General features: G+C 37.4%; 1 protein-coding gene across 1 annotated transcript in view; it reads right to left on the bottom strand.

Moving 5' to 3' along the window:
• Nucleotides 1-17,321: 17,321 nt before the first annotated feature.
• The window catches only part of LOC131430779 (pair-rule protein odd-paired), a 58,400-nt gene continuing 52,072 nt past the window's right edge, over nucleotides 17,322-23,649 (bottom strand). Inside the window, exons 2-3 of the mRNA XM_058595981.1 lie at nucleotides 19,397-19,566; nucleotides 17,322-19,188 (exon numbers count right to left, since the gene is read on the bottom strand). Of these exons, the coding sequence (XP_058451964.1) occupies nucleotides 18,580-19,188; nucleotides 19,397-19,566 (779 nt within the window). The 3' untranslated portion in view covers nucleotides 17,322-18,579. The remainder of the gene's footprint in view (nucleotides 19,189-19,396; nucleotides 19,567-23,649) is intronic.

The following is a 23,649-nucleotide window of genomic DNA, read 5'->3' as shown; positions in this document are numbered from 1 at the left end:
AGACGCGCACCAAAACGAGCGCGCCATTTTCAGTTCAATAGAGAAAAAAAACATCATTAAAGTTCTATTAAAATGACAGCAGAAGTTCATCAAGTCAAAAGATTAAACGACTGCTGTCTGGTCTATCGAAACAGTCTTTCTCGCTGGAAGGTGAAGAATATTGAAAATCGACCACAGTAGGCGCAGCAGAGCACAGTAAAGAAACCCGAAAGGATGATTAATTACCCGCATAGCAAGTTACCGATCACGGACACACACAAAGCGCGGTCTTTAGATTCTTTAGATTCAAAGAAAAACAGAAGAAAAGATGAGTGGTATGCGGATTGAATCGGGAAAAAGGTGGACGTTTCATAAAACGTCCTGCCACGATTTTACCTAGAGCTCGGTGATAGCAGCAATGCGCCCATTCAAATCAATTATTCATCTTGGCAAGGACCTGTGTAACTGCTTACTTCGTAGTGTCCTTTCAAGCCGCTTTCTTAACAAAAAGATCGAATCGGTGTTTCGATAGAGACAAATGATGCAACGTTAAAAATCGTTCCCGACTCGCATAATGGTGACTATTTTCGGTAACGAAAACAATCATCAATCTCGATAGAGGAGTAGGTATTTTCTGCAAATTCCGTGGGAAAAGGATAACGGGAGTAACAGTCATTTTTTTTAACTTACAACTCACTTCTTTACTTCTTTACTTCTTTACTTCTTTACTTCTTTACTTCTTTACTTCTTTACTTCTTTACTTCTTTACTTCTTTACTTCTTTACTTCTTTACTTCTTTACTTCTTTACTCCTTTACTTCTTTACTTCTTTACTTCTTTACTTCTTTACTTCTTTACTTCTTTACTTCTTTACTTCTTTACTTCTTTACTTCTTTACTTCTTTACTTCTTTACTTCTTTACTTCTTTACTTCTTTACTTCTTTACGTCTTTACTTCTTTACTTCTTTACTTCTTTACTTCTTTACTTCTTTACTTCTTTACTTCTTTACTTCTTTACTTCTTTACGTCTTTACTTCTTTACTTCTTAAAAAGCTGTATAATACCATACAACACGATATAATATAACACAATATAATAATGAAGTAATATGCCATGGTACAATATATAATAGTTGTGTCGCAGTGTAAGTTATGCTCTTCTTTCGTCGCTATACTGCAGGAAATATAATATTTCTGTTTCAATAATAATAATAATAAAAATAATAATAATAATAATATTAATAATAATAATAATAATAATAATAATAATAATAATAATAATAATAATAATAATAATAATAATAATAATAATAATAATAATAATAATAATAATAATAATAATAATAATAATAATAATAATAATAATAATAATAATAATAATAATAATAATAATAATAATAATAATAATAATAATAATAATAATAATAATAATAATAATAATAATTTATAATAATAATAATAATAATAATAATAATAATAATAATAACAACAACAACAACAACAACAACAACAACAACAACAACAACAACAACAACAACAACAACAACAACAACAACAACAACAACAACAACAACAACAACAACAACAACAACAACAACAACAACAACAACAACAACAACAACAACAACAACAACAACAACAACAACAACAACAACAACAACAACAACAACAACAACAACAACAACAATAACAACAACAATATATAATACAATGTAATGTAATTCAATATATAACAAATAATGCAACAAACAACAGAACCACATGTTGCAATATACACTGAGGTCTTTTTTTAAGCGGTTTTTTTACGTGACTTTTTTTATGCGAATTCTCAGAGTTATGCGGTTTCCCTTCTGCGGCCTTTTTTATGCGAAGTTTCAGAGTTATGCGGTTTTTTTATGCGAATTTTCAGAGTTATGCGGTACGTAAATTCGCATAAAAAAAGAGTTCAGTGTACTATGATAAATATTGCTCTTTGGGATGGGCTTCAACCTACAAGCCATTTCGCACCCTCTCATTCTGCAACTAACGCAGAAGGCGATGGCACCCAGTCGACGTCGTTCTATTGACCAAATGTCATCATAGACGCTCGGGGAGGCATGAGATAGGAACTTGTGAGGACTTAGTTATCTCACAATTTGACGACCTGTACTTAGACATTCACTCAAAATAGAAATGAACAAATTATCTGATATCATCTGCGGATCCGTATATTCGTAGAATTTCTCAGTTGATCTAAACTTTTATGCTACTTAGCAGTTTGCACTTCATTAATTTGCACCAAAGTGCGATGTCTTAGCTGACGTACCGAACGTAAGCGTGTTTCGGCATATACTGGCCGATTCCGGCGTTGATCATTTTGGAGTTCTCAAAATGGAAAGCTATTAAACCTTGTTCGGGAAATAGTATAAGTCGTCTGATGAATTTCAGTATAATATCAATTACTAATATTTTGCGAACCTGTTGATAGATACTTTTGCGGAAACAAAAATCAGATGTTAGGTCACCTAAAAATTGTTTTAATATTCTATTTGTTCAATAAACAGTCAATAATAACCGTTTCTTGAACATATCTTTCTAAAAGCCTTTTCGACGTAGTAACGCCACTGATAACAGTCGAATCAGGGGGCTGAAAAGTAGCCTCCTGTTGTATTATTTGAATATAGATGGTGTTTAATCGAAATTAACCTCATTTTAGATTTCAGTTAAACGAAACCTAGTTGTTAGCAATAAACCTTTGAACATTTTAACAATATATTTTACATTAAGATCTTTAGCTCGGTATCAGCCGCAGATTGGAAAAAAATATTTTTAACCATGTCAAAGACCTGGTATTTTATTACAACAATTTTGCTATTAGACATCATCTAGTACGTCATAGCCACGACTGTTTTTTTTAATAAGTTGACAAATCTAGACAAAAAGTAAATTACAGCCAATAAATCATTGTCAAATTCATTTTCAACTTTATTAAATAGATTGTAAACACACAAACAGCATAAAACAAGCGTCGTTCAACCGCAACACAACCCACCGAAAGAATCTCATAAATTTAATTAAAAAATTGAGCAAACGACGGCAACGACGGCGGTGGCTTTCGAAAGCAATAAAAAACAATCCCTTCAAAGCACGAACCGGGGATCCTGTGTCAGTATGAAGTGTGAATTTGTGTGTTTGTGTGTGTGTGGGCTTGCATACGCTCAAATGGCAGCCAGATACGTGGGCACGTGTTGCGCTAAGGTCAATAGGATGCATAGTTCCTTACTAAGGAAGGATGCGCGAAAGAGGGGTGCATTTCAACTTTCCATTGTAACTATGAATAATGCACGAGTAATAATAACTACTTTCATAGGATCAAGTCGGATGCACGTGTTTGCGATAGTTCCGAAGCAGACATACATCACAGAAAAATTGAAGTATTAGCAAATAATCTTTCCCTGATTACATTGTAGAAGACAAGGATTGCATTTCTCATTTAGATCCTTACTTCTAATTCGTGGTCAGTTCGAGTGAAGGAAACTTGTCTTTCCGAGAACGGCGCCCAGTGATCGCATAATTTCTATACTGCAATAGCCGAGGCTCACCAGCAAATTCCACTCATCACCATCCATTAGCTGTTCAATCGGAATTTTTGATTTACACAATAAATTATTTCTCACATCCATTGCATCGTCCCGGACTGCCATCATCGCTGCAGCAGTGACCGACCGTGTGGCCACGATCGACAGATTCACCGACCAATCGACCGAACAGCACCGGTTGCATCTCCGTGGTCCGACAAAGCGATGTCATTAGCGGAAACCACCGGAGAACGTACGAACGAAAACACAGAAAAAGCTCTTCCAACTGCTCTTCATCAATGCGGTAGGTTTGTTCTAATTTTTTGTTTCCGATATCGTTTAATATGTCAACTTGCTCGGAACCGCAGCCAACCTGACCAACGACGTCGAATTGGCTTCTTCGAGATAATTAGCTGCAGTTTTTCGTGCTCGCGGGACCGGGTGCAGCACCGGGGTAGAGACGGGACACGTCAGCCATCGATCGGAAAGATTTATGTCCACTCCTCTCGTTAATGAGCGTAATAAGTTAAATTTGGTATGCTTCTCCGTAGCCCGGCAGCATCGAGCTGTAATGAACTGCTGTGAGTGTAAATAATTCTATTTACAAAACTTTGTTAATCGTGTTTCGATACACAACCTAACTGGGAATCGTTTCCGATTCATTACTAGTTTTCCCCCTCTCAGTTGATGACAGTGTTTGCTACGGCGTGTGACAATCACAGTAGCCTTCGGTTCTTTTGATTCACCAACTTGGGGGGTGGCATGCCATGAAAAACAAAGCAGCAATCATCGTTTCTGTGGAAAACCAGAAAAGCGTATGCTATTTTGCATTGATTTTGTCTGTGGCCTTCCCGGCACCGAAGTAGGCCTTTTTAACCGACACCCTTCCTGATGCACAGAACAGCCTCCCCTCGTATTTCACGGAGCAGAGACTTTTCGGTGTCAAAACAGTGATTTTTATTACTGCTACAATGTACCGATGTATGTCGCCTTCATTCCGAAGGGACAATTTTCCTTTCGAGGGAAACTGAATGCAGGAAATGGGCTGAGTGGGTGCAAACGTGATGAAATTGATGATGATGATGCTGCTGCTTCTGCTGAGGTTTGTAAGGAATCGCCTGGGACGAAGGGTGTAAGAATGCGTCGTAATGAAGTTGGAATGATTCAATAAACTGGCATTTCCGTGCGGGAATAACGATCATGGGTGATTAATTTGCGAGCTAAATTAAATTTGCGTCGAAGAGTTGTAATGTAATCCAGCTAGATGGGATCGATCTCAATTGGATTGATCGGCATTGTAATAGAAAATTTTCCAAAATGTGGTAAAAAATTACAATTATTGAATCGCTATGTATTGTTTGGTGAGGTTTTGGTTCCGGATTTAACCCGCATCCGCCCCGGCATTGACACTTAGGTTCCTCCACCAGATGTTCTATGACCTCTTCTGTGATATTAGAATTAAAGACTGTACCAGAAAGTATGAGCGCACCTAGTTTTCAGTGGAATGGATATGAATATAATTTTTATGGACGGAATTTCGATGACATTATTTTATAGGTATTCCTTGATGCATTTTGCGCAGTTCATCGAAACAGTTGTGATGATGGTTTTCGAGACCATATCGCAGCCACGAATAGCTTGTCAGACCATAGTTTTCTTACTAAATGTTTAGATTTGAATCGATATATGATATTGTGGCCACGACAAGTATTGGTAACATTCGACCTTTGGGGCTTGTTTTTAGGTTTATCCTCAAATGTGTTATCTACACTGAGCTTCTTGATCGCTTTTCGTACGGCTTTCTCACGCTTTCAGTTTAGAGAAAAGTTTAAACAACAGTACGCTGTCATAATTATACCAAATTCTCAATCATTACGAAATGGTAGCGGTTTTCCGACTGCATTGTTAAGGTCACTTACTTCACTTCCCAAATTGAAGTGATTTGCAAACCAATAAATTTTTTTGTTATAACCAAACATCTCAGTGGTAGAAATTAGCATTATTTAGTTTGAAATAAGAGTTAGAATATCAAAAATCATAACAAAGTCAGAATGAGAAAATTCTGTCATTGTAATATCAAAGCAAAAACAAAATATTTGCAGATGACGCATTCAGAATAGAATGCTTGTGATATGCATTTATTTTATCTGATTCTGAAGGAGTTTATTTCATAGTATTTTATTTGAAGATAGAACTACTGGATCAATTGAACTTGATGAAATTGAAATAACTCACGATAACGAAAAAAAAATATAATAATTTTTTTTTTGATGCTGTAAAAATATTGTTCAAGATATGATGGTAAGATTTGTTATTATTTGGTCGTTGTTTGTTATTTACATCCACCCGGGTCGCTTCTCCCTGAAAACACGTCTAGAACCAGCTTTGAAAAGCAATTGAAATGTGAGCTTGTTATGGTGTGGGAATCCATTCGAAAACAGTTCAAAAGAATTAGTTAGTTCAGACGAAAAAGTGAACAGGAGTTCTTGATTGACGAATGATTGGTCTTTTTTTGATTAAAAAAATAAATGAAAGCGATCGAACTTTTCACGAGAGCATACAAATTAACTACATTACGGTGGCAGGAATACTGCGACTCATTCGCGACTCTTGAAAAAGTACACAAACGTGAATGATTTTTTTTATACAAATCAGAGCCGAAAATGAGTGAGAGAAACCCATGCAGCAACCTCATCTTCGTATTTTTACTATCTCATTCGAAAATGATCGCATTCAGAACAAACGAAGAGAGATGAAACATTTCTTTCACTTCGACAGAAGAGAGTATCAATGCCAAAGTCACTCATTTTCGTGCGACAAGCCGAAACCAATTATCTACAGGGAAATCAGCCATATTTCAGTTCTCGTTATTTCTTCAATATGATGAAACCGGGAAACTTTTACTTTAAAGAGTGAATAATAATAAAATAAAACCAAAACTACTGAAGATTGATAGTAAACTATAGACTCTTGAAGATTCGGTTGAATATCGATACTGCGCAGTACCCGGTTTTTCACTGAAAACTGATAATGAAAGTGAGGATTAGCGAAAGAAAGAACATAATTTTGAAACTACTGTTCCGCTTTTGTCGTTACCCGAATCTTGGATCTTGTTTTCATAATTTGCAAACGATGCTGAGAATGACATTTCGTCTATTTTGCGTCAATGAAAATGACTTTTTTTGTTCTGGTACAAATACTATATTCGCAAAAAAATCGCTGCATTCACTAATATTGAATTGGTGTACAACATTGTATAATTAGTTGCTCTCAAATTTTTTTTCTCAAAAAAATGGTTTTGGCCACCTTTATCAAAGAGTATCAATTCAATCAAGTCTCCCATACTAGGAGCACTTGCTACTTCTTCTCCCCTTAAAAATTTCTTTATGACTATCTCTAAAGTAAAAAGTGGAAAAAATGATTATGGATGATCGCCGAATCACTATTAGAGAAGTTGCTGATGAAGTTGGCATATCAGTTGGCTCATGCCATCATATTTTTTCAAATGTTTGGGCATAAAACGAGTGGCAGCAAAATTCATCGTTGCTTATTCGTGATTTTTTGGCTAAAAACAAGACTTTAATCATGCCCCAACCTCCTTATTCACCAGATATCGCTCCGTGTGATTTTTTCCTGTTCCCAAAGTTGAAGAGACCCATGAAAGGACAGCGTTTTTCATCGATTGAAGAGATAAAGGCAGAATCGCTGAGAGTGCTACAGAGCATTACAAAAAGTGACTATCAGGGGTGTTTCGAAGACTGGAAAAAACGCTGGCATAAGTGTATTATATATAGGGGGGATTACTTTGAAGGGGACCATATAGATGTAGACGAATAAATAAATATTTTTTTTAGAAAAATGAGAATTCCGGGTACTTTTTGAACAGACCTCGTATGTGCGAATTTTGCTGGTAAGTCAATGAGTTGTTTCGTGGTTGTGATGACACACATGAACGCTTATTACATATTTTTGATAAGTTACTTAAATATTAAATTTTAACTAAATTTTCAGCCCTTACATAACTTGGTTATCGCCATTAGGACATCATTTACTTCTGCAATACATTCTGTAGATTTGTGATGACATTTCACTAGAGTAATACACCAGTGTGTAAGTTTCATTCCTACACTGCGGATTTATTCGGTGGGCCCCACACAGAATGGAAATCGCACTTCTTCTCAGTGTCCATTAGACAGACTTTGAATGTGTGCTTGTGATGAATGGAGCTGGTACCAGTGAAGCAAATTCTCTTCGCATGAATCGCTCTCACGTGCTCTCGCCTAAATACACCCAAGTGATTACTGGCGCGTGCGAACACTTATGTGAATTTCAATTAATAGAGAGTAGATCTGGACTTGCTATGAAAATCTTGCAAAGAAAAACGAAAACTGAACGATAAATTGTTTTTTTTTTTGCTGATTTTGCGTGCCCCACGCTTCTTTTACGCAAACCATACACCAGAGTGCTCACCGGCGTGTACACCTCTGAGTGAGTCCATCTCCTCTGTGTGACGAAGAGCAAGTATAATTTCTCTCCACGCACTGACAACATCAACGAGAGCTCTTCTCTTTCACATATATACACCACTGTTAAGTAAAGTGTGCACGCATCATGAGAGCGCGTGTTTATTTTCTCTTTCTCCTTTGGCACTGGATCACACCAAATCGCTAGAGCTTTCAAATTCGCTAAGATGAACGCAGATATTTTCACCAAAGTGTACATGCCGGTAAGCACTCTGGTGTACGGTTCGCATAAGAGAAGCGTGAGGTACGCATATTCAACAAAAATTCAATTCATCATTGAAATTTTGTTTTTCCTTGCTGCGAAAAAGATTTTCATAGAAAAGCCAGTGCTACCTCCTGTAAATTTAAAAATTAAATCACAGAAGTGTTCGCTTATCAGCACGCGCCAGTGGTCACTTGGGTGTATTTGGGAAAAGGTACGTGAGAGCGATTCATGCGAAGAGAATGTGATTCCTTCGCAACAGCTTCTTTTACCACAAGCACACACAGTCAAAGTCGGTCTACTCGACACTGAGAAGAAGTGCGTTTTCCTTTTTGTGCGGGTATCGTTGGCTGGATACACAGTGTAGAAATGACGCTTACACGATGGTGTATCACTTTAGTGAAAGGCCATCACTGCTGCAGACAGTAGGGTTTTTTTTGACGAGAGCAAAAAGATTTTGAAACTTTTTCCATGAGTCATTTCTTTCTTGAAGAATGGTTTTCCTCTATACATTTTCAATGTATAGAGGGCAAGACATATAAGCCATTACTCCTAGGTAAATAGGATGAATTAAACATTAATAGGTTAATAAGTTGACTGATATTAACAAACTTATGAAATATATAATGATCCAATAGAACGTTACTGAATTCGGGATTCGGGATCGGGATGAGAAATTGGAGAGTGATATGCAAAGAAAAAATGTACGCTCAATTTTCCGACATAAAACGATTTTAATTTTTATCCAAGTCCGACTCCCGGCTCTGGAATTCGCGACAAATCTGAACAGCTCTAAATATGTATATCTCTGGAATAAATCGTGAAATGTTTCGCAGATTGATAAACGTATGGTTTTTCATTGTGCAAATCAATTTTTGATGATACTACAAGCGAAAATGGCGTAGAAAGAAGAGCAAGTGCGGAGAGCAATTGAGTGAAAATCCGGATCTGTAAGTAAGATAACTTGCAAAAAAGTGTGGTTTTCCTGCAAGCACTGTCCAAAACGTATTTAAATCTTTTGATACACGTTTGATACCAGCCAGGAAGGTTGGGAGCGGAACCAAAATGAACCTCAGAAACCACCAGAACGACGCGAAGGTAAAGTAAACCAGATTTTTCGGTACGTACTGTGACTAGATTGATAGAAATGTCTCCAACTTTCGTGCATACATCCAAGCACCGGCAAGGTGAAAACTGTATCGAGCTTCCTAGAATGTCTTTTCATTGTACCATGCAACGGAGCGACGTAGAGGAGTATTTAAGGATGATTAAAAGCTAAGTATCCCAGAAAAATATTTGGTTTGCCAAGCCATATGCAGCTGTGGTCGGGCTATCCAAAGCTCCATCACTACCGGAACGGGAAACATGGGAATATACCGTGAAGAATGCCTAAATATGCAAATGTTCGCGTTCCATGATGTTTCCTCATTATTCTGGCCTGATTTTTTGTATCTGGTGACTAAGTTTAATATGTTTTGGAATGGTATATAACGAAGCAGGCAAATCCATCTAACAGCCCGGAATTGCAATCTATCGGGCGGTATTGGTTTCGTGAAGAGAGCTAAATTTAAAACAACAAAATACAACTATAGAAACAAACCGAAAATCTTGGACAAAAGCATATTGTATAATATATGTTCATGATTTTTTTAATGTTTTTGTTTTATTTCTCCATTCTAACCTCCATTTAAGTTCACATCGTACATATACAAGTGTTCATTCATAAACATACAAGCGTACGTTTGTCTTCATTCTTGCTTTTGCGTTCTTTTTATTCTATTATTAGTTTTCTTTGCCCATTCTCTGCTGAACATAGTGTGTAAACGAACACTTGACCTGAGGAAATGGTACGGAAACACACATACGTCTGTGTATATATTTTGCGAGTGTTCTGTTAGTATTGGCTGCTAGATTCATCATATCTGCGTCTCAGTTTACGAATGAAATTTGAACGCATAGGACACAAGTGCCAGTAAACATATTAATTACGCACCTATTCGTTTGATTGTTCACATCGATACTTTTTCATATAAATTAATGATGTCCAGTTTTTATACAATACATGGTCTCGAGCCATTATTCAACGTTACTTAATAACAACATCACCGGTGGCGCTTGTCGTGAACAGCAATTTCTATTTACTAACGAAAGCGGAAGTTTGCAAAAAAAACTTTTGCTATGAATATTATTATATATACTTCTTAAGCGCACTTGATATAGTAGTAACTGAAGGTTCTTACTTTTTAAAATTTTTAACAAAATTTAATTTAAAAAAAATAGAATATTTTTTCCTGGGGAAATTATTCTACTAAACGCTGATAAATCAATTCCTAAAACTAGCTAGATAGTGTTTCGCAATTATTTGCCTATTCTTCAAATTTAAATTTGTTGATAGACGAGTTTTAAAGTTGCACTTTTAATGTCATCATGGTCGGTCGAGTCTTGTACACAACACTGCAATTTTTTAACAACATGTTGGATGTGATGGCACTGGCGGCCTATTGTATTTGCAAAGAACTCGACGATGCAACAAAAATAATGCAAGACGCACTTTTCTCCATTCTTTGTCTAGAACTCTAGTTTTGCCGAACATTGAAAACCGAATGAATAATGTTCATATAATCAAACATTTTGTCGTTCGTTCGTTACATGAAATTTTCGAAATCAAAGTCCCACAAAGTCGATTTTTTCAAAAAATTTTTTTTTGAGATAACGCTAAATCTCGACGTTTCTTTGGCATAAAAAAATTTTTTGAATTCGGAAAATTCATGTACTCCCCCCTATGGTGCCTTTTCAAGATCGAAAATTTTCAAACGTTAACCGCTGGACCCTTACCCTTACCCATGTCCGATTTAGCTCAAATTTTGCATGAGGACTTTTTTCGAGGTGCTTAAACTTTACGATATTAGAGGTGATCCCAAAATATTGGCACCCTTATATACATTAGAGCGGTAAAAAATAGCGTGTTTTGTCGGTTACGTCACTTATACCATTATATCTCTGGAACCAAAAGTCACAGCCATTTGGTCTTCGAACTTGATCAATGGCCCGACAGTAGCTTTCAAACGAGCATAAGTTTGTTCAAATCGGTTTAGCCATCTCTGAGAAAATTGAGCGCGTATAAATATCTTCGAAAAGCACACACACACAAACACACACACCGTTGAAAAGTCGGTTTTTCCAGCAATTCTAATACCTTTCTATAGAGAAAGGCAAAACACTTGCTATTAATATTTCCAACAATAAATAAATATTTTTCTCGGTAGCCGGCTGCCCAGATCAACCAATATAACCAATTAATAATTTTAATAAATAATTAAAATAATAAAGCGGAAATAATAAAGAATCAAGACGCGCGTGTAATCTGTTGACCTTTATTTGGTTATTTAAAATGATTTTATAACAACTGTTAAGAATATGTCATTGCAATGAATCAACTATTTTGTATAAATCCTATTCACTCGTTCATTTTGTATCACGTAATTCCATTTATAAAAAAAGGGAAGTTTTTATTCATTACGCGATAGTATTGCAAATTTTTCTTTAGTTTCCGAGCATCTTGAAACCGGAACATACTAGGTCGCACGCGAATACTACTATTACTGAAATTAATACTAACCGATATCTTTCTCACGTGACACTTGTGAAGTGCGCAGTAGTATATATGGCCTCTAGTAACAACAAATGTTGGACTAACATCCCTTCCCATTCCTTAGACGATCTACGTTCGGGTCTGGCCGGCGCCGGTACTGATCAATGAATTCTGGGATTACCAGAAGATGTACATTGAAGGATGATTTACCATTCCCAGGTCGGATCATTTAGAAACTCCCTGTACAATTTCAGCTAATTCCGATCAGTAACGGAGTGGCAACCAAGGGTGTTCGCTCAAGCTCAAGCTCTTCTTGATTTTTTGCTAATGGAATGATGTTTTGTGTGCACCGTGTAGGCCGATATAAATAAGTATTATAAGTAATGAAATTTATCTGTGATTTATCGTCATTTTGGTGTAAATCAGCTACATTGTGTCAAAACTAGTGCAAGAACTCTGAAAGTGAAACGTAAAAGTAAATCGTATTCCCTTTATTTGTAATATTCTGAAATTTATTTGATATTAATAAATGCAATGGTAAAACATCAAAATGGCGGACATGAAATTTTCCTTAATGCAAATTACACCTAACCTAAAAAGTAATAAATTCAATAGCCCATAACACATGTGTCATAGATATAAGGGAGAGTGTTACAGGTACCCTTTTCTTTCTAGCTCATAACTTCTAACTTAGTGAACATTAAGCGGACATCTATACATCAATGGAAAGCTAAAGTCCCTGGCTAACAACTGATTAAGAAACTAAGTTGATTTATTTGATTGAAAAAAAATTGTTATCAATTTAGTAAAGTGATAAATTTTGGCAATTTTAAAAAAGGTGCTCGGTTACCGACACCCCAAGAAATTTCGCTAGAAATGGAAAAAAATAAATAAAGACTGCAGCTATTCAAAGAAAAAACAGAATTTATTCTTTTTGGAAGCGTTTTTGACAAAAGTTTCCACTGTCTGATTGTAAATTCGCCTTGGCTCTCTTGGTCGAATATTTGGATGGTGGCGCCTTTGGTATCAATTTGGCCGGTCTTCAACGTTTTTTCTTAGCTTTAGCTTAGCATCTGCTGTATTAGCAGCTAGATGTTTGTCTCGACAGCAGCCTGCATATCACTGACAATTTTTCAATATTTTTCGAGAAAAATGGGGTGCCGGTAACTGAAATTGGTAGACATTTTGAAAATTACAAAAAAAAATCTTTGGTTGCGAAAATTTAGATAGCATCCGGTATTAAATTACGAAATAGATCTGCTTCACCTCATAAATATTCAATCCACTCACCTTTCCGATTGATGCTCTTCAATTCATGATAATCTAAAAAAAGTCAGAAAAAAACTCTGAACTGTTGATATTCACGCAATTAAAAGTTCGGCACAAAAAGAACGTGCTGCTATTACACATACATGACATTTGTCGCATTGACGCTATCTGCTTTTTGTCAAAAGTTACGGTGGGGTGCCACACATTGACACGAAAGTAGTTTTGTGAACAAATTGAATTAACAATGTTTAATTGTTTAATTCTCGCTCTAGTTATTTTACTTTTGGTGAGTTGTGTTTGCTAAGTTGTTATACCATGCTTGACTGGATTCTGTAAACAGATTTTGGACCTTGAGTTCTGGATTCTACACATGAGTTCTGGTTCTAGAAATAAATCCTGAATTTGGACTCAGAACCTAGATTCTGGAAATGAATTCTGGAATTTAATTGTCGGTCTGAGTTTTGAAAGCTGAATTCTGGAAATGAATTATGTACCTGAGCCCTATTTTTGAACTCTCGACTTACTCTTGGAGTCTGGAATTTGATTTTGGGTTTGGATTTTGGACCTGAATTCCAAACTGAACTTCGAAACAGAATACTGGACCTAAATTCTGAATCTTGATTCTGGAAATGAATTTTTGACCTGAATTTTGGACTTGGATTCTGGTGGGGCATAAATTTTGAGAGCTCTAATTCAGGACCTGGATTCTGCATCTGATTTCTGGACTTGGATTTTTAACCTGGAAAGCTTTTTGGACGTGGGTTCTGGATCTGAATAATAGAACTGGATTTTGGACATGAATTCTAGATTTTCGCCCAGTACTAGAATTCTCGAATTGAATGTTGGACGTGAATTATGAACCTGAATTCTGCATCTAGAATTTGAACTTAGGTTCTGGGAATGTAATCTGGAACCTAGATTCTAAACCCGAATTCTGATACTGGATTCAAAACCTGAGAGCTAAAATCTGAACGAGGATCAAAAGTTTAAGAAAATATTTTTTTGTTTCGTTATTTACGATTCTCTTACTACTAAAAATATGATCGTAAATTGCTGAACCTATCACCGATGGTATAGAGTTAAAATGATTATGTTAAGCAATTTTGGCTCATTTTGGAAAGACGAAGTAGAGTGAAATAACACAATCGTTCCCACAAAATTTTTCCTGAATCGAGATCTAAAATTTCGAAATTTATTTAAAAAAATTTGACTCTAAAACTTTTCAGGTTGAAGTAATTATTTTTATGCCAAATGTAATAGAATTGCATGAAACATCGAAATCTAGTGTCATTACGAAAATAATTTTAAGAAGCTGACAATGGAAAAAATTGACAATGGAAGTTTTGAGATTTCAGAAATCGAAATATTTTTTCATGGCAAATATCTTAGAATTTCATGAAACGTCGAGATCTAGTGTCATATAAAATAAAATTATTTCTAAAATCGATTTTCTGGAACTTGAAAAAATTTTGATATTTCCGAAATCGCAAATCTTCTTTTTTGATGCCAATTTCTTTAAAATATCTTAACCTTCGAGATCTACTGTCATCTCAGAAAAAAAAACTACAAGGATCAGCCCCATGGGGCTGTTCGAGCCATTGATGTGGAACAAGACAACCAAAATTTCTAATGATCTACAATCAAAAATGTCAATCAATCGTCACACTTTTGAATCCGGAATTGCATGAGAGTCTGCTTAGATTGATCTCGATTAGGAACTAACGCCGAACTTCGTTTGTCTTTATTTGTATTTGTTTTATAGCCGACAAAATTTCACCAATATCCCAAATGTATTCAATTATGTCTTTGTACATTTTTTACATACGATTTCGAAATTTGAGCTTCTCTCTACCAAGCTTGTGTTCAAGTTTTGTATGCAAGCAGTTATTTTTATAGCGTTAAATTTCTCAACCATTGTGCGATGTCGGTTGAAGCGATAAACTTTTTCTCATTATCAATCGAGTTCATCTTATATAAATTGGAAATTAATCTTATGCACTCAAATTTACCCTGAGGTAGTTGTCAATTTCTCAGGTGAAACGACATAACATGGAATTTCATCCGAACTTGCATGACACAAGATCTGAGTGTACCAATAAAAGCTTCAAATCGTTTTATGGCACTTTTTGTCTTGCTGTCTAGCAACAACCTACCTCTAGCATACTACGCGTAGGACTGAAACGTTAGCTATAATTGTGCTTCTATTTATAGCTTCGCGTGCTTCCAACAGCTTTGCTTTTGCATCGATTGACCAATCAGAACGATGCTTTCCCTTTGATATATCGCTTACTCCTTCAAAACCGTCGTTTATGGCAGGGAAATCCGGTATGCCGGAGATTTTTAGCAAACAAAATAGGACACTGCTCGCTACTAATCAAAATTTCAATCATATATAATTGAAAATACGTGGCTTGATACATTCAAATCGAAACTTAGAAATATTTCCAATCAAATGATGAAATAATATTAATAATTGATACAAAATAGACTACTGAGATGTAAGTGTTTAAAACCTGACCACATTTCTACGTGTATTTTTCCTTGAGTTTCTGATTTGCACCCCTATATACAAAATAAAGATGTGTCCCACATCAAAATTTTGGAAAAAAAATCGACTCTGGAACTCCGAAATTGAATTTTTCGGCATCTCGGCGGATTTTTGTAGCTGTATAATATTAATCTGAAACTCAATCTAGTTGCAATAGTTTTTTCCGAAAAAAACCTCATGTAATTATTTTTCATAAAATAATTCTACATTTTTTTTCCAATTCCATCATGTTTTGGCGTCCCCGGCTGTTGGCGCCCGAGGCGGTCGTCTCACTCGCCTCACCCTCTCACAACGGTACTGACACACATATAAAGAGGAAAACATTTTGCGATTTCGACGAACTGATTCGATTGGTATATGAAGCTCAGACCTCCGGGCCTTGGTTCAAAAGCCGACTTTCAAAGTGATTGCATTTCTTTCCTTTATGGGAAAGGTAAAAAGAACAAAATCATGGTATGATGCAAATTTGATGTACATGAAATTTTTCAGTTGTTCTCCACGTACACCAGTTTCACATCGTTTTGGTATTCCTTTGTGCAGTGCTCGCAAAAGGCTTTCCGATAGAATGCAGTACTCTGAAACTGCATACGATCTCTCAATCCACGTGTCAACCTTCTTCTTTATTCCCGATTCAATTGGCATTCAATTTGTCAGATACAAACGATTTACTATAATCGCAATCATCATTCAAAAGGACCGTTTCGTTTTGCTTCGTCGTTCCAGCGAGCTGCTTCATTCAGCTGCTTGATCATGCTTGCATTCATTTTTTTTCTGTTGTTCAAGACTTCAAGACCGCCCTCCACATGCATCCTCCGCCTCCGAAATGCAAATGGGCAATAATAACAACAACCTGCAGCTCTGATCCGAGAACCGTGCGCTTCTGATGAGCTCTTTGGCCTCAACAGGACGTGCGAAGGGGTTGTGTAAACAGACACGCATACTTTGTTTTTCATCTTTCGTGAAAGACGTTAACCGGAAACGTCGCACATCTCTATTTGATTTAAATGTCAGCAAAAAACAAAACTGTTCTAGTGTGAATCGTGAATATAAGAATAAAGCGATATTATTGAAATTGAGCTTCTCATCCGCTTGTCTGTGACATTAGCATAAACGCTCGAATAGCAAAAATATTATTTATGGAAATTATACTTGTCATAAACCAGTTTTCTTTCTGCTTTCGGTCTGAAACTTCGCCGAGTGAAGATCGACCGGGCAACGACGACAGGCGAATTTCATTCAGAGGGAAAGAGGTGTCCCATCTAGGGAACACCGTGCGGTGCCTGGGTCTGTACCTCGTTTAATAAGCTGTCTGTTCGAACTTCGTCTCTGCACACCGTTCTTTTGAGGGGGGGAGGGTGACTGAGTGTGCGACTGATTTAATTTCCCATCTGTGGCGCATATTATTCGCCGTTTTGCCATTTTCCGATAGTTTACGATCAATCAACGCGCGTCCCGGCGTGGATGATTTGCGGCATGTTGTGAAACGGGATACTCGCGCGGATCGGTTCTCGTGGTGGTGTTCGGATCCGAGAGCCGGTGTTTTCGGATCGGGGACGACGATGATTCAGCGGTAGAACCCGGGGAGACTAATTGGAGTGCCGAATAGGATGTCATTTCTCACAAAGCAGGAAAATTCAGTCGGAATTTGTCGAATTCATTTACACATTTTTTATTTTTATTGTTTATTAGCTCTAAACAACTCTCGAGATGGGAATCCTTCTCCGTTTTGGGCCTTTTTCTGGTTTTGTTTGTTTGCATATATTGAATATACCTTTAAATATATAATAGCTACCTTTTTTAAAATTTTAAGTATATAATTTACCATTTCTTGCTTTGTTTTATTTACTCGAAATAGGGAGGGTTTCTTCGCTTTAGGCTAGTTATTTACTAAACTGTTTATTTTTCTCAAATATATTAAATTTTTGCCCTTATTCTATGAAACGGCATTGAAAGTTGTGACCTGGCAAAAATGTCGAGAAGTGACCGAAACAAAACGATACACATTAGATACTTTAAACATTAGAAGCCAACTTCCTGCGTGAAAAGTATCCCCGTCAGGACAGCAGCGTTAAGTATTTTGAAAACGGAACAAAAATAAATACATTTCTTTTTCATTACGGTCGCTTAAGCTTTTCTCTTACAAACTATTATAGATTGTGGCAGGTGACGCCTGCTGCTGCTGCTACTGCTACTGCTTTATTCCCTCCACTGAGAAGGAATAGCAGACATTTGGAAACCTGTCAACTTGTCTCGCTACGTTAGCTATCATTTATCATTATTTTTACAATTTATATAGGAAACAAACAGTTTAAAAAGTCAATCTTTGATTTGCTAATTGGCTATTTACAAAAGAAAAGCTACTTTCTACTCTTAGCTGGAAAGTCCATATCACACAGATTTTTCTTCTTTTCTGAGATAAACTATTTACACGGTTGTTTGATCGCTGAATTGTTTACGAAACAAATCAGAGTTGGCTGTGGATGGTTGGTTGGTTTGTGCTTCGCCTCCTTTGATTAAAACTCTCAGCCAAAGGCTGTTGTTAACAGGGTTTGACAGATCAGCGTTCTTCTGTGTTGTATTTAGGTGATGTGAGCTCAAGCAGGCACAAAATGGTACATATTTCGATCTCTCTCTCTTCATTTTCAACAAATCTCCTATTACTTTCTTGTATTTAAAAGCTATATAGTTTGGTTTTTTGGCTTGCTTTAGAGTTACGTATATTTTCCATTAGTTCGCAGGAAGTTCGAGATGATAAGCATTGGATTGCGCTTGTTGGCGGATCATTTGCGATCGTGATGTGCTGGATGAAACAAATACCTAAGCGGGACGTGGTTAAAGCATCAGAGGCGCTGACGGCAGCGCCGTCACTATTTCAGTAGTTGAAACAGAGCTCATCGAGCAACAGTTGCTCTCAATAAGCCGTCGTTGGCCCGTGATGCACCAGATGGTGATGGTGATGGCTGAAGTGGTTCAGATGGTTCATCGTATCTGGTCCCGAGGGTGGCGTGGGCGAGTACCAATCGTTCGGATGATGCTGTGGGTGATGATAGAGCAGTGGATGGTTATGATGACCAACCAGCATAGACGAAGCGGTCGCCGTTGCCTGTGGGGACACCGACGACGCCGGAGTCAGCTGAAGCTGTGGTGGCGCTAAACTACTCGGATGGTTCTGCAGGTGATGATGGTGTGAGTGCTGGTGGTGCGAATGATGCAACTGGTGGTGTTGATTTTGGCTCAGGTGCGAGAGGGCGCTATTCGTCGATGTGGCTGTCGTGGAGGCGCCAACCGGTGACAGCAGGTGATTTGAGGATGGAGATTTCGTGTTATTGTTATTGTTACTATTGTTGTTGTTATTATTGATCGATTCGCTGCTCAGTTTGCTCGAGTTGTGGCTGTCATGCAGCCGACTGATCGACGGCGGGGTTTGCGTTCCACCCGTTATAATGCTATCCGAGCTGGACTCTTCGCCGTCGCTGTCGTAGTTGTGCGATGGGGATTTCTCTCCTAAACTTCCGTGGACCTGTCAGGGAGAAAGAAGATGAATAACCATTAAAGAGCGGCGACTGTTGACCGATGGGACCGCGTGAACGAAAGTGTTTTTCGGTATCGGCAAGAGTTGAAAACCATCTTTCGCTTTTCGTTCGCGTGTATCACAAACTTCAATCTCGAACGAAAAAGTTTATTTGCGTGTAAATGGAAGAAGAAAAAAAACTGGAAACGAAACGTACCTTCATGTGTTTCCTCAGCGATGATGGATGAGTGTAAGATTTATCACAACCATTAACACGACAGTTATACGGCTTATCAGATGTATGGACGTGTGAATGTTTCTTTCGATCTGACGAGTTAGCAAATCGTCTATCACATCCTTCATGCTCACACTTGAAAGGCTTTTCACCTGCAGGAAAGAGAAAGAGAGAAAGAGGCTTCGGTAAGAAATTGCACAGCGAATGTTGGTAGTTATGTGATCTATGTCAGTGTAAAACTACAAGTACGCAACCAATCGCAGCTGGCCATGGCACAACCCCGACAAACGGCCGTCACTGTCAGATAGTTTTGTTATTATTTTTTTCCCTCGTTCTGTTCGTTCGCAGTTTGCTGTTCCTACCAATCTGTACAGAGAGTGGTTTATTCAAATGTTTCTGCGAAACAGTCATAAATCATATTCAGCGAAGGTCCGTAGGAAGAGGAACCCGCAGTCCGGCAGAGTGCTGCACATTTTTTGGATTCCTTCCGGGGAATGGGCTGGTGTGTAGCAAGTTTCGTTCCACACAGGAGGCACTAGAATTTATGGCACCTTATCCTTCGTGTCGACTTCTTGTGACCTTGTCGCGCCCAAGAATGTGCTGAACTAACAGACAAAGACCCAAAAACTTTCGAAAATTGCAAATATTTGAGTTATGGTTTTTATGGCGTTTAACTGTAGTTTTGATATTTTGCCTTTTTTTCAGGAAACTCGTGCATCCTGGTGCAATCCCGGCAGAAAGGTCATCCGCCGGCAGGAGGTTATCTTGGTGGCAGAATGTTTGAACTAGAGTTTGAAAGAAAAAATGTAATCGAATTTTCTTGAAGCTTTTTTTTTCAGGTTACTCGAACAGAAAGGCGTAAGATTTATGTGGATTTTAATCCACTCCCTTAGGATTATTACCAACATTAGCCTAGGCACATAAAATATGGTAATGGTAATTATTCGTAGAAATTCACCTTTTAAATCGAATAGAGAGGATGCACCTTGAAGCCTTTTCTGATTGAAAAATGTCCCATGGGAAGAGTAGGATTTCCTCCTTCGGGGCTGACCAAAGCCGTAACAAAAGGAGAAATCAAAATAAAATTCAACCTTTTCTTTTTGATTTTGTAAAATAAAGACTCGAACCGTCGCACAGAAACCGAGGGAAACCGACCGGTAATACACGCATAGGAATGAGGGAAGGAAAAAAAATACATTCGATATAATAAATGATCAATTTAATATGTTTGCCCAATTTGGTTTTCTTCGTTCTCAGCGCGGACAGAGCTTGAGCATTATTTCTCGGGGGTCCACTTGGCTGGCGGGTTGAGGTTGGAAGGCTGGTGGAAGGCTTTTTCCCAAAATAAATTATTTCATGGCTCGTAAAAGTGCGAGGTCCTTCGGATCGAAGTTGATCGTAAATTTCAGATTTTTCTTGCCTGTTCGCCGTACCTTTGAGCGAGGGTGAGCCGAAAGGAGTCAACGTCAAAGTTCCGGGATCCCGGGATCGGAGCAGGGACGATGATTGAGGTAATAAATAATTTTCAAATGACTTGACAAGTCCGTTCTGTCAATGCAGGATCTCCGGCAGGCAGGCACCCCATACAGAATGCGAAAGGAATCTCTTCGCAACCCAAGATGATCCTTTTTATCGTTTTTCTGAGGTTGTTCTGTAAGACACCTTGGCGCACACCCTCGGCTCACTTATGCTAAAAGCGGATTTTACACTCAATAAACCGCTTTCAAATGATCACTTTATTTGGGCCAGAACGGTGTGTCGTTTCGCGTCCTAGCAGCACACAAGAAGGTGGCGATTTTCCCCCATCACGGCAGCCCCGAACCGAAATCTAAACATTATGATTATATATCATCTGCAAAGCGTTTTATTAAAGCCTTCGGTATACACACACACCCCCTCCCTGCTGCTTTGATGTGATGCTGGAAGCTGGATGCCGACTACTATATTATTGTCCCAGCGGCTAGATTTGCCGTGTTGCTAGCCGGGTTGCGGTAGTGGCTGACGATGTCGCTGACGCGTCACCAGCAGCCATCCAACCGTCGAAGTCTTCTGGGTCTCATCCGGACGAGATTGTCGACGGGGTTGGATCGCAAGAATGGCTTTCGCTCACATTTCGACTGGTAGTTAAGAAAAATGTTCCATTCTATTTTTATCTAATTAATTGAAGTATTAAATTAAAGTTGAGTACAGTGAAACACAATTCTACTCAAAAATTAGAATAATGCAGCTAAAATGTCAGCTAAATATCAATACATAAATTTTACATCACCTAAAACAATGGAAGGATGACAGTTTGTCTACTAGAAGACATCCCAGTTCAATCGTTTGTGTAAAGCAAATAGCCTCCTTCCAAAATTTCTGAACAATAGCATCATTCTGAAAATATAGACTGTGCGCAATCTAAGTAACCCTTTGCAAATCTAAATCTTTGAATCGAGTCGCAGTGTCAAAATAGCCAAAACGAAAAATGAAACAAACGAATCGTAGCAGGCGCCCAGAGATTCTTGCGTGTACACGCTTTTTGAACATAACTCATGGTTTGAGTTGCGTTTACTCAAATTCATAAACTGGAACAATATGTCAAAATTTGAGTATGGATTTGAGTAAAATTTACTAAGGCCATGAGTTCTCTCGCATTTATTCATACATTAGAGAAAGCGTTGAGTTTTCAAACATTTGAGTGAAAAAATACTTCTAGCAGTTCAGTGCGTTTTCTTAATCGGAATATTTTTTATCGAATTTAAGAATGCAAGAATACGTCGTTTTTCATTACCGCTTCTAGATCTGGCTTCTGAAATCATGAATCATCAATCATAGATGTGTTCAATAGTAATTTTGTGGTTTCAATTATGCTAAGTGAGAGATACTACATAAGGATATCAAAATCGTTCAATTTTGACTCCAATACGGTCAAATTGAACGGTTTTCAATCACTTTTTTGCCCATCCTATTTAAAAAAAAGAAGTGCAGTGCAAAAACCTCAAATTTTGAGTAAACTTCACTAAAATTGTTAAAAAAAAATATTTATTCCTTATTTTGAGTAAAATATACTCAAATTTTGACAGCTTCGTCCCTTACTCAAAAATGAGTAGATAGGTCGTAACTCAAGTTTAGAGTACGTGCACTTTTTAATGAGTTTGAGTGGTGTGTCACTCAATTTTGAGTTATGTTCAATGAGAGTGTAAGAACCGGTTGAATTGAACGGCTCTCAATAAATGTCAATGTGGAGAAGTGATGGAAGAGAGATTGTATGTAAAAGTTGCTGTTATGTACACGAACGTTGTACATAAAATTTCAGCGCCGTTTAAAGTTGACAGCCATGGCTTATCATGAAAGCATACATGTCAAAATTTGAGTGACGGCTCGGATGATCCACGGGTCATTGGTTGAACTATATTTCAATTTTGAAAGATAGGGCTCTTTTTGACAGTCGCGGTTCTTTTTTAAGAACTGTGGTTCGTTCACTCGTTGTTACGAACCGGTTCAATTGAACGGTTCTTGTGCGTTCGCCCATCACTGTTTTCAAAAAACACAGCAAAAAGTTATGAAATTCAATTACACAGTACGCAATCCATAAAACCATAATTTATCACATGATTAGAGTCGAAAGGAAGTAAAATTGTTTGCTTCAACTCTTAATAACATATCAGAATGCATGAATAATGCGTTGAAGCAACCGTAAAAATATGTCGTTTCAACGCTCGAATATCCAAGGTCGGTCCAAGGAATAATTATCAAAATGTATCCCAATAATTTTTTTTTGTTCGGTATGACTTTAGAATACTCGACAGAAAAACAGACTGGAAAAAGACAGATTTCCAGAAATTTTAGTGTCGTAAAAAAATCTGAGCCACCTTCTTCATGTTCTGTCGGAACATGTATAGGAGCTGCAGTATTATTTTTGAAAACGATAAAATAACTGCTTAAATTAAAATACTAATTACTAATTTTATTATGTACGCTGAAATTGCTTGCGTAGTCTATTGAAACAAAGTCGTCAAATTCCGCAAAAGGAAGATATAACCAAGACTTTTTTTTGCACAGATTTTCATAAATTTCGTCGAACAGCACAGGTTTTTCGAAGAATGACATGGCATCCTAACCGGAAAATATTTCTCTCTTGTCTTGGTGTTTTACTATGAAAGGTTTTTCGCAAAATGAAATGTTTCATGTACGATTTCTTGAAATGAAGTATAATTCGCATGAATAAAAAAAAATAGATGGTTGTGTACTAG

This window comes from Malaya genurostris, chromosome 2, assembly GCF_030247185.1.
Source record: "Malaya genurostris strain Urasoe2022 chromosome 2, Malgen_1.1, whole genome shotgun sequence".
NCBI lineage: Eukaryota > Metazoa > Arthropoda > Insecta > Diptera > Culicidae > Malaya > Malaya genurostris.
The sequence above is the reverse complement of the archived record's forward strand: the minus strand, read 5'-3'. Positions and strand labels throughout refer to the sequence as shown.